This window comes from Dunckerocampus dactyliophorus, chromosome 6, assembly GCF_027744805.1.
Source record: "Dunckerocampus dactyliophorus isolate RoL2022-P2 chromosome 6, RoL_Ddac_1.1, whole genome shotgun sequence".
Taxonomy (NCBI): Eukaryota; Metazoa; Chordata; class Actinopteri; order Syngnathiformes; family Syngnathidae; genus Dunckerocampus; species Dunckerocampus dactyliophorus.
Window position 1 is genome coordinate 5,807,562 of NC_072824.1, and position 12,490 is coordinate 5,820,051.

Sequence of the window (12,490 nt, forward strand, 5' to 3'; positions counted from 1 at the left end):
ACACAGACGTTGAAGCACTGGAAAGGCTCCAGAAAGCAGAAAGGGGCTCACCTTGCAGGATGGCGTTGGTGGACGGGTAGGGGTAGACGGGCGGCATGTCGATGCTGGTGTAGTCGGGTTTGGCCATGCTGCTCAGGATCAGGCTGTCCATGCTGCGGAGAAGGGTGTGGGTGTCGGCGTCGCAGCAGTTCAGCAGGTTGTTGACGTTGTCAGGGTGGTCTGGTGGCAGGTCGTAAGGTCGACAGGCAAGCTTGCTGTTGTTGCGGAGGTTGTCCAGGTACTCATTGTGTTGCTGGATGGGCCGCGTGGTGGACAGGCTGGGCCCAGTGCTGTGGTGCTCCCTGGAGACGCAGAGAGGGGAGGAATGAGCCAATCACAAGCCTTGCCTGCTATAGTCCAGCCAATTATAAGCCTTAGCAGCTACTGTCTGGCCAATCACAAGCCATTTAGTTAGCCAATTACAAGCCGAACCTGCTGACTTCCAAACAATGTATGCTAACATCTAACATCTAACTGCTACCAGTTAGACAATTACAAACCTTTCTGCTCCTTCCAGCCAATAGAATGCTTTACATAAAGACTCTTTAGCCAATAATTGCTAAAATTGTGCTTACTTCAACACAAACTTCAATAGAGATAGTTGCGGTCTTGTTCACTCACTTTCTGGAGCGATGTCCTCTGGTTCTCTCCTGATTGCCGTGACGATGGCGCCTGGTCTTCCGACCCTCCCCGTCTTCGCCCTTCTCCACCTCCCCTTCAGCTCCCTTGGACCTGTGCCTCCTCCCGGGCTCCCCCTCCCTGGCGGCCTTGCGGTGCTGCCTGGCCCTCCGGTGTTCGTTGCTGCCCTCGCTGGCATCGCCGCAGTGGCGGGGGGATACGCTGAGAGCTTCCCTGCCCTCCCTGTTTCTGTGCCGGTGACCCCTGTGGCTCCTGTGGCCGTGCCTCTCCTCCCCAGGTCGAGCCTCCTGGTTGTTGGACTCTTGGTCCACGTTGGCTCCTCCTCCTGCAGGTTGGTGCTGGCCGGGAGTTTCAGGTCCAGCGGCCTTCTGGTGGTGGTGATGATGATGGTGGTGGTGGTGGTGGTGGTGATGGTGGTGGGCTGCACGGTGGCTGTGGTCGAGGTCCTGCTGCCTGTACTCTAGGTCTAGAGGGAGCTGACCCGGCGGGGTCTTGTTGGTGTTGTTGTTGCGGTTGTCCTGGGGGTTGACCACCAGCGGCCGGTCCAAGTGGGTCTTCATGTCCCCACGTCCTTTTCGTGGGTACGACACCTGGAAGGGAGGATGAGACGGGCAGATGGGATAAGATGATGCCAAGGAAAGTCATGCTCGTCCATATGTTACTTCTAGACGATGCTTTCAAGTATATCTTATCTTGAGGAACTTCCTTCTTCAAAGAAAGTACTTTCACTTTTAACCGGATGGTGCAAAGTAAAAAAAGACCTTTGTGGAACTTCCTTTAAATGGATTTTTAAGGCTCTATTGGTCTTGTAATTCATACCTTTTCCTATCATGATTGGAGTTTGGCAGCAAACGTAATCTTGAAATAATCTCAGATTATTTTCCTCTGTCAAACCAAGAAAACGTTGCCTTTCAAATGAAACTTGCTGGCAAACATTCAGAGGCTGTTTTAATGGTAAAGTCGGTACATGACTGTTTTAAGGTGACTTTAAATCTTAGGAGTCTTTGACCTCGGGGGATGCAGAAAATGCAGGCGCCGCATGATAGGTGGTGTGGCATGATGGCACGGCCACACACACGCTCCCTTTCAACTCACCTCGAAAGTGCAGACTTCAAACTGTCTACAAGCCTTTAAACCAGGGGTCTGTAACCCGCGGCTCTTTTATCCTTCTGCTGCGGCTCCAGCTGGTTTGTGCTTCTGTATAGTCACAATGCCACCCCTTCATGACGGCGTCATGAGCTTTTCGGAGTTAGACTTGAGAGCGCTGCCATGCAATTCTCCGCCGAAGGGCTTGGAGCAGTGTTTTTTGTTGAGGCAGCTCGATGACAAACCATAACGCTGGTCAACTACTGTATTTGGCTTGTTAACTTCCCTTGTCACTAATGAACAACGGCAACTAAAGAGAGTGTGGAACTAATTGATACATGGGCTACAACACTTATTGCAAATGTTGTTCCGAAATGAGTGTAAAAATCACCTATGAAGGTGGAATGCACACCCTCTGGGTGAGTCACATCAACACTGGAAATAATGTACTAAAAGCCAACCAATTACAGCTATTACAGTCTGCATCGCTCCAATGCAAGGTTAGAATGTTTTGGAGGCAAGAAGGTTTCAAGGGGGAGGACAAAGCTGGCTTCAACGCAGTGGATAGAATAAAGCAAAAATACTGATCCATGGAAATGCTTGGTAAAGGACAACAATGATGGAAGAGGAGATGTGTGGCAACTAGGCGTGTCACAAGATCTGGCGAGATTAAAGTACGACAAGATTTCTTGTACTGAAAAAAAATGTGTGGTGGGCACTAGGCCTGAAATATTAATTAATTATACAATAAATTCAATTGACTTGATAATTTTGCCGGCTTTGATATATTGCCATGTTCATGCGTGTCTGTTTTCCTCGTCTCTCGCCTCCAAACAGGCAGGAAGAGAGTTCACTCTGTGCATTGGTTTCAGCAACTTGATGCATTCATTCCATAGAACAACAGCATGAACAGAGTGAGTCCTTTTGTCAGTCATACAGTCGTTTTATCTCGGTGGGCGGAGGTGTGGCCACGAGTATACACACAGAGTGCAGAAGAGTGTAACGTAGTCAAAATTAAATTCGTAGATTCCAATATATTGTGATAATTTTTTTTTTGCACTTTTTTTTAGAGCCATGTTAAATCATTCTTGTAGATCTCATGTATCGTCTCGTCTCGTGACACGCTTAGTGGCAACACAACGCCTCAGGTGGAAATAATTTTGCACCAAACTGGTGCAAAGGTGGAAGACACATGATTAATTGCCAGGTGGCAACAGTGTGGCTTGTCACTCCTCCAGGAGCAACAGGAAGACAGAAAAGGGACATGAGGATACGTTTAAGGAAATGATTGTGTGGTCAAATAGGTTTTGTGGAGCCAAGTGGGTTGTAATTAGTTGGCCCAAATGGTTCTTTTGATGCTGAAAGTTGCTGACCCCTGCTTTAAACCGTGAAAATCGGTCAAATAAAATCGGATTTATGATCATTAATGCTCACTGTGATTTTGTCATCGTGTCGAAGGCAGCTGCGCTAAAAAAGGCAAAAGCCAACAGGCAATGAAACATGACACTACCTTCCTATCACAAGCCTGTCTTCAATTTATCAAAGCATGAACAGCCGTTTGGTTGCAAAGTCAGAGTGGGGGGGAAAGGTGAGCCAACAGTGCCATCGAGTGGCCAAATGATGTGACAACGCACAACATGGCTCTGAAAGGCCAAGACAGGCCTGACTTTTCCTTTTGGACGAGCAATTACAGTACATTCAGTTTTCTTGAGGGGGACAAGACATTTTTTTGGGAATGGGACAAATGCATAATTAGAAAATTGTAACTGCTTGAAGCCTTTCCTGGCTTTGAAGGTAAATCATTATTAGAATTATAAATTATAATTAATTAATATAATAATAATAATAATAATAACATAACAATATAATTAATACCATAATTGAAAGAATTTCACTACGTTGTTTGCTAAATTTGAGTTTTTGAATAATACATTTTAAATTTGATTCTACCGTATAGGATGGGTCCATTACACATGTAACACACAAGACTACTATTGCAACAACACATCATCAGTAAAACATTTGTACACAAAATAAATTCTCATTTTGCCTACTCGAATTTGAGGTTTTTGGGTGATTTTAGGCCCAATGTGGTAATACACTATGTCAAAGTGAAAAAAACAAAACAAAACTGTACAATCATACATGGGAGGCAAGATAAAGTTTTTAAGGTGAGATATACAGGTATATGTAAAAATGCTAAAAATTACCCGGGACTTCAAAAGGTTAAGCTTGATTTTAAGATGATCAAACCATTTTTCTAATCTGGTCGAGTGCCATAAGTCCCAATATGTGACAAAGAAAATGCAGTAAATGGTGTACTGCGGCATCATTAACAATAACAAACCTGAAAGACGTGAAAGAAAGTGTGTATGAGCAGGAATAAAGAAAATATTTCTTATTCCCTGGTTGAAAGTCATGCAGGTTGAATGTGTGCTGGTGTGTTATAGCAGTTTTCAAGATGAAAATGGAACCCCTCGACCCCCATCCTCCCAGCTCCACCCAACAAGTCACAGATATACACCATTCGGCAAACAAACGTGGTGGTGAGTCTTCGCAGAGCCACCAAAATATCCAAAAGTGAACTTTTGCCGAGTCATATCCAGTCGACTCCTGATCGGTGCGTGACACTCAGGCCCCGCCCATTTATCCTTCTAAACTGGGTGCAGCTCTGGAGGCTGCACGGCCCATGTTAATAATGCAACGCTGCCGAGCACGCACGCTTCCAGCGAGCTCCATGACAGCTTAAAGGGACATTACCGCCAATGTCTGCGAGGGCCCAGAGTGACCCAGAATGAGGCAGAACTTTTTAAAAGCAGGTCAGGCGAGGGAGTGCTTGTGCTACATCTCGCTTCATATTGCACACCATTACACGTGGAAAACAGGTTCTTTTTCATCAGGATTCCGAAAAGTAAAACAATGACAAAAATAAGATGCTGCTCCAACATAATGATTTTATCATCATTAAAAAAAAGCCGTTTATGACATCATGATAACTTGTGGCTAAAAGCAGCAATGAGTGGATGATAATGTCCCTTTAAGAAGTGAATGAAAAATGACAAATATCCACCATATATATCAGGAGTAGACTGCATATATATGTGTACAGGTATGACTCTTCAAAGGGATGGAGTGGGGTTGGGGGGGGATGGGTCCTCACCTCCTCTCCCTCCTCTCCCACCTTCCAGTCGTCCTGCTCCAGCTCGTTGTAGAGTGCCTCACGGCTTGTCATCAGGTTCTGCCGGCGGATCTCGCTAGTGCGCTGCTCCCACACTGACTTGCCGCCCTTGGTGTGGTTCTTCTGCTGCTCCTTGCTGGAGTGGGGACAACAGGAGGTAAAGATTGCGTACTATTGTAGAAATCAGCCTGGTGGGATACGTAGTCGTGGTCTACGACACCACCTTTCAAGTTCTGTATGTACAGTATCTGAAAAAAGTGAGTACAGCCCTCACATTTCAGCAAAGCTATGACAGTATAGCTTGTCAAGGGACAGTGCTATAGAAAGCAACCTTGCATATGCTTTCGAGTAGTCAGTGTACAGCTTGTACAGCTATCCAATGAAAATGAGTCAACATACAGCATACATGATATTAGATAGCTGGCAACACAAGTGAGTAGCAAGATAATTGTTTCTCGTCTCCAGTCAAGAATAGTGGTGGTAGCATGCACGAGTGCTGCTGGCACTGGGGAGCTGCGGTTCATTGAGGGGAAAGACGAACCCCCACATGTACTGTGACATTGTGAAGCAGAGCATCACCCCTTCGCTTTTTCTTCTTGGGTTTAATGAGGCATAACAGCATGCAGCATATCATGCATTGTCTCTTTGTTCGCGCTTGAATTGTCAATAGCGACAAAGCTATTGGCTTTTTCTAGTATTTTGGTGGGATCATTGGATTTTGCCAGCAAGCTGGTCGTAGTTTCACGGTCTGGAGGCTGCATGAGTGCTGCTGGTGTTGTTTAACTCATTCAATACCAAAGACGTATTTATACATTCTTATTTTGTCAATAAATTATTAATTTGATGTAAACCAACCAAACCACCAAATTTTCCTGAAACTTACCTATGTTCTACTGCTGACTACTAACGAAAAAAGGTAGAAACAAAAATGTAGAAACAAACTCTTTTTCTGACGCTACCCCATTGTTATGGTCCAGTTTTGGATGAATTTCTATTATTGCTTTTATATATTTTTTATATTATGCCCACTCAAGCTCCAGCACACCTGCAACCCTAGCGAGGATAAGCGGCACAGAAGATGAATGGATGGATTATGCCCACTCGTTGTGTTGAAGGCTTTTGCTTGAACACTCGGAGAGACGGAGTAAGGCAAGGCAAGGCAAGTTTATTTATAGAGCATAATTCATACACAAGGTAATTCAAAGTGCTTTACAGAAAAGGAGGGCAAAATCACTTCATAAAATCCATCCATCCATTTTCTATACCACTTCTCCTCTTTTAGAGTTGCGGGGGCATGCTGGAGCCGATCCCTGCTGACTTCGGGCGACAGGCGGGGTACGCCCTGGACTGGTCACCAGCCAATCACAGGGCACATATAGACAAACAACCATTCACACTCACATTCATACCTATGGACAATTTAGAGTCACCAATTAACCTAACATGCATGTTTTGGGGTTTGGGAGGAAGCCGGAGTACCCGGAGAAAACCCACACACACACGGGGAGAACATGCAAACTCCACACAGAAATGCCCAGGCAAGAATCGACCCAGGTCTTCCCGATCTCCAGGCTGTTACTGTGTTGGCCAACATGCTAACCACTAGACCACCGTGCAGCCCACTTCATAAAATCATTCCATAAAAACGTAAAATCATTCTAAAATCATGACATAAAATTTCATAAATCATTCCATAAAACAAAAAAAACAAAAAAAAGGAGAGTGCAAATCAAATACTTTCCGTTGTGAAATGCACAGTTGAATAGAAGTGTTTTCAGCTTGGATTTGAACATTGCCGAAGTTGAGGACTGTTGCACATCTTCTGGAAGATGGCAACATAAAACTGAAACGCAGCCTCACCATGTTTAGTCTTAACTCCGGGCACCCGTAGAAGACCACTACCTGAGCTTCTCAGAGCTCGAGATGGTTATGTGGCTCGAACATGTCAGAGATGTACTTTGGTGCAAGATCATGGAAAGACTGGTCTGTTTTAAAGTCTATTCTATGAGTGACAGAAAGCCAGTGCAGAGACCTGAGTACTGGACTAATATGGTTATATTTCCTGGTTGTAGTCAGGACTCGAGCAGCAGCATTCTGGATGTACTGCAGCTCTTTTACAGCTTCTTTAGTGAGAAGGCCGTTACAGTAGTCTAGCCTGCTGGATACAAATGCATGGTCTCTCTAAATCTGTCTTAGAGACACTATTCCCATGATTTTGGCAATGCTTTTTAGGTGGTAAAAAGCTGACAATGTTATTGATTTAATGTGGCAGTTAAAGCTCAGATCTCAGTCCATTATTACTTTGCTGTGAGTTCATGGCTGCCGGAAAGACGTCACAACCAAGATGGTGTCGGTTCAGACGGTTTCAAACTTCTTTTTGGTGTCATGAGCACTGTAAACTCCAAAAGACAAAGCAAACGGGATGCGAAGGGGATGATGCCTTGCTTCACAATGTCACAGTACATGTTGGGATTCATCTTTCCATTCAATGAATCGCAGATCCCCAATGATGGCAGCACTCGTGCACACTACCACCACCATGCTTGAATGCAGAAAAGACAGCTACCTTTCCACACACTTGCGCTGCCAACTATTTAGACAACATTAGACTCATTTTGGTTGGATAGTACATCTATACTGCTGTCCAAGCTGTACACGGGCTACTCTAAAGTATATCCAACTTTGTCTTCTAAAGCATTGTCCCTTGCCAGGATATATTGTCATAAAGAAGCTTGGTGAAATATTGTACTCATTTTGTGTAGTGTGTACTCACGCAGCAATGGACAGGTTGGCGGCCGACAGCGGGCTGACCTCAGCCACCTCCTTAGCTTTCTGCAGCGCCGTCTTCTGATTGGCCGCCTCCTCTTGCTCCTCCTCGTCCTGTCAGAGGAAAGGAGAAACTTTTCTGAGGTCTTTTGCAGCACATGGCAAACCAAACGATGAGCGTGCTGCTCATCTGTGGTGATGTGCCTGCGTTCCAGCAGAGTCTTTCAAAAACTTTGCTTTCAGGTCAACCAATACATTGAAATCTAACATGGGTTCAGGCTCATACCAAGCAACATCCTTATTGTTATTATTATTCCAATTCTATATTATTAGTAGGCACAGTCACATCTCACTGTTTGCCTTAGGGCTACATGAATTCTAAAAACAGAGCAAGGAGAGTGAGAAATCTTCGACTAAGGACAAAATCAGATCAGGTTAACGTCCTGTACCTTAGTGAGCTCCTGGGCGTTGGCCAGGTTGTCCACAGCGATGGCCAAGAAGACATTGAGCAGCGTGTCTGTGGTGGAGGACGTTAAGCAACACTGACAGTCGCTTGTTTTTTTGGCAACGAAAGACATACACAGTGGCTCCTCGCATATTCCCGATTCAGCATTCATGTCCCCGCAAGTTTTTGGTCAACGGGAAAAAAAATAATTTATGGGAAAACACGCCCGATTGCGGTTTTGGTCATGTTGCCTCCTGGACGCCTCCCTGGGGAGGGAGGCACATCAGGGCACGTTAGACCGGTAGGAGGCCTCGGGGAAGACCCACTACACTTTGGAGAGACTATGGAGCTGGACGAAGTAGCCGGGAAAGGGAAGTCTGGGCTTCCCTGCCTAGGCTGCTGCCCCAGTGACCCGACCTTGGATAAGCGGAAGAAAATGGATGGATAGATGGGGGGGAGAGTTATTGGAGCTGATTCTAATCTATTACCAGTCACTTTTATTGGAAATGTTGACCCAAAATCGAAGAACGTCAACATCAAGCTAGCAGGAGGGATTGGAGAGGTAGGAACTAGCCAGCATAGTGTATGGTGGCGAGCAGCGCAGCAGCATAACCCAGGCTTTATGGGGGCAAAATTGGACCTTTTTATGGGTGTTTCCATTAGTTGTGCTTTTTCCTTCTATTGGAGAGGGGTTTATAGTTTTTATGCACACATCTGTGACTGCAGAGGCAAGGATACAGTTGCCAAAGAGGGTGAGGACGATGAAGAAAATGGAAAAAACCATCCCCTTGTCGTTGACCCCGCCCTGAGACTCGATGCCGTCGTACATCACCATGTTCCAGTCCTCTCCCGTCAAGATCTACATAACAAAATCAAAGTGGATTCACTACTCAGGCAACAATGATTTAAAAAAGTCAATAGTTAGCTGGTGGAAGACTAGAATTTGCCCCATTTTCAAATGCAAATGCAAACACAGTGCACACAGTATACTCATTCAAGTGTATCTACTGGAGACACAGCCAATGAATATGGTCCTACCTGAAACACAGTCATGATGGCTGCCGCAAACGTGTCAAAGTTAGTGGGCGGCGTTCCTTCCTCAAAGTTGAACCTGAGACAGAGGAATTGAAGAACGGCGTGAAAAAAGTGACCCAAACAATGTTTGAACGCACTGACGGACAGAAGCAACAAAAGGAAGGGAAGGAAGAGTTTTGAGTTTTGAAAACACTGACTGTCCGCCAAAGAGCTGCATGCCCAGCAGGGCGAAGACCACGATGAAGAGGAAGAGGAGGAAGAGCAAGCTGACGATGGACTTCATGGAGTTCAGCAACGACACCACCAGGTTGCGCAAAGGAGCCCAGTACCTGACAGCCAGGACGAGCAGGAAGGTAGAAGAAGAAGAAGAGGCAAGAAAGCATTTAAAATGAGTAAAAATACATTGTTTTTTTTACTTGTATTACTTTTTACTTGTACTTTTTTTTTTACTTATAATTTATGTATGTACAAAACAATCAGAATTAATAATAATGATCACAAAACAAGTTTTTCTTCAAGTCTTGCCCAACTTAAAATCGGTAACTGTACAAAATTGTTTTAACAGTAATGTTTTGAAAAATAACACAGTGTACAATACTGGGCAAAAGTTTTAGAATACCCCAAGTTTTCCAGTTTATTTATTGAAATTCAAGTCGTTCAAGTCCAATGAATAACTTGAAAACAAAGGTAAGTGGTGAAGTGCCAGAGGTTAAAAAAAAGGTAAGGCTACCCAAAACTGAAAAATAGTGTGTATTTCAGAATTCTCCAAAAAGGCCTGTTTCAGGGACCAAGGTAATATTAGGCAATTTTAAATACAGCACAGCGGAACCTCGGTTGGCGTCAATAAACCGTTCCAGAAGGTCCGAGTCTAACCGAAACGTACACTAACTGACTTAAATTGTCCCGTAAGAAACAACGTATATCCAATTCATCCATTACAGAAAGCCAAACGTATTAACACAAAACACATTTTCAGCATTGTACAATTCTAGTCGTACCTTGTTTAGCACAGTTAATTGGTTCCAGACCTGATGCAATAAGTGATTTTCTGCAAAGTAGGATTCAATATTAATAAATTGAATATGTTCATAGAGTATAGAAAACCTGTTAGTGACCTTCTAAATATGGTTTTCACCATTGTTAGAGCCCTGGAGACATGATATAAAACCTCTACTGTAAAGTCACCTTTACAGGCCTGTTATTCTTTGTCTACATCCCATTGCACAACTCTTGCGCGCAGGCTACGAGATCTCTGAAGTGACACAAAAGCCGGCCTCCAATTATGTATTCTAAACTTATGAAGGGGTTTGAAACGGAGTGGGGAAGGACAACGTAAAAAGCCAAAAATGTACCACTTCCACACGTATTGGGAAGACAACTTTTTTTCCACTGTCATGTCGGACTTTGCATCCATGGCTGCAGTGCAAGTTAAGGTAATGTAATGTAACCACAACACTACATATGACTTGTATTTCAATATTTTTTTTACCAATAAGAGGCCATGGTCAACCACCGAAACTGTGATTATTTATGAATTAATGATTTTTTTAAACAAGTTGCAAGGGACAACTGTATAGTTTTACACTCAAACAATTCAAAGTGCATATAAATGATGAATATAAAGGATAAATGAACGTTTACGGTTATTTTCACCTTCATTGAACACTGAAGTTATGGTTGACAAACGCTATGTAACCTGCATCATGTCAATGTGAACAATACAATTCCGTTGTTTTCAAGTGCAATTCAGGCCACGTTCATATGTAGTAGGGGTGTTCATGGATGGCGGATCACATGCATGTATTGAACCGTTTCGGTTCTGCGTGTTCGGTTCGGTCCACTTGCGTACCGTTTCGGTTATATTTTATGCTATTTTTCTCATTAAATGTATTACTAGAGTGATCTAAGCGCTTCACGCGCAACTAAAGTCCTGTAGGCGAGTTTCCGCACGGACGTCTCTGAGTGTCGGACGCCACTGACGCTAGTAGCTCTCAGGTGTGACAAAGCCTGAGCTGGAAGACCCTACGGTCTCCTGTTTGGGAACACTTTGGCTTCCCTGTTAAAATTATGAATGGACAAAGGCATCTAACATGCTAGCGCACTTAAAGCGGCATCACCCGGCAGTGAATGTTACATCTACAAGAAAGAAAAGCAGCTTAGTGCAAACGTCCATAACTTCAGCATATAAACAACCTCTAGCAAGCAAGTGTGACCAGGCCAAAGCAGTAACAAATGGTGTTGGACTTTCTATAGCCACAAGATTACGTCCATATTCAGTTGTTGAGAGCGCTGGCCCTAAGTACAGTCATGGAAAAAGTGATTAAACCACTCTTGTTTCTTCAGGTTCTTGTTCATTTTAATGCCTGATACAAGTAAAGGTACCTTTGTTTGGACAAATATAACAATGACAACAAAAATAGCTCATAAGAGTTATATTTTTTGGCAATGCAATGCTATAGCTATTCATGTAAGAACTTGAGTGATTTTGGTTAAACCATGGAAGTTGCTAGATATCAGCTCTTAAATTCAACTCTTATGAACTTTATTTGTTATCATCATAGTTGTACCAGGCATTAAAATGGATCAATAAACTCAAGAAACAGTTGGGTGGGCTAATCATTTTTTTCATGACAGCATATGATTAAAGTTCTTGAACCTCGCTACAAAATACCATCACGTCCTCACTTTAGCCAGAAAGTTCTACCGGCACTTTATGAAAACGCTAAAAGTGATGTCGTCAACGAGCTATCACCTGTCCGCTACTTCACTTACGACAGATGGTTGGACTTCACGTGCAGCAGAGAGCTACTTAACTGTAAGTGTCCGTTACATTTGGCCACAATGTTTAAGCAAGTGTTTAAATACAACTGTTTATTTTGTCATTATTTTTCTATTTAAAAAAATTCAAATATATTTGAAATATCACCCAAATGGGTCGCTTTTATCTATTTTGAAAAAAGTTCTGTTTGCATGTTTTTTTTTTTAAATAAAAGCATTTTAAGTCTTTTTTTTCTGCCTTTTTTGTGAAATTAATCAAACCGAGCACTTCAAGAAACTGAACCGAACCAAAATTACATTTTAGTGTACCGCTACACCTCTATTATGTCGATATCGGATATGCATCCGATGTACTGCACTGTGAACGGTCAGGTATCATACATGCGCCCTATATGTCATCGAAAGGCATGTTTTGCCGTGGGAGACTTGGGTAAAGCTACTCACAGACGTAGGCAAAACGTCAACAAAAATTACTTGACAAAAGATAGTGAAGCGGCTCACGTCAGTGTCTCACCACTCCTGGC

General features: G+C 43.6%; 1 protein-coding gene across 19 annotated transcripts in view; it reads right to left on the reverse strand.

Annotated features, from left to right (window-relative positions):
• Nucleotides 1-12,490, reverse strand: part of cacna1ab (calcium channel, voltage-dependent, P/Q type, alpha 1A subunit, b) — a 144,367-nt gene that overhangs the window by 57,825 nt on the left and 74,052 nt on the right. For 15 of the 19 annotated variants that reach the window (XM_054778957.1, XM_054778950.1, XM_054778947.1 and 12 more), the window contains 8 exons: nt 9,386-9,517; nt 9,192-9,264; nt 8,892-9,012; nt 8,158-8,225; nt 7,716-7,822; nt 4,925-5,078; nt 661-1,268; nt 52-341 (listed from right to left, as the gene is read on the reverse strand). In XM_054778957.1, the coding sequence (XP_054634932.1) occupies nt 52-341; nt 661-1,268; nt 4,925-5,078; nt 7,716-7,822; nt 8,158-8,225; nt 8,892-9,012; nt 9,192-9,264; nt 9,386-9,517 (1,553 nt within the window). The remainder of the gene's footprint in view (nt 1-51; nt 342-660; nt 1,269-4,924; nt 5,079-7,715; nt 7,823-8,157; nt 8,226-8,891; nt 9,013-9,191; nt 9,265-9,385; nt 9,518-12,490) is intronic. The other 4 variants (XM_054778959.1, XM_054778958.1, XM_054778951.1 and 1 more) reach the window with 1 other exon arrangement.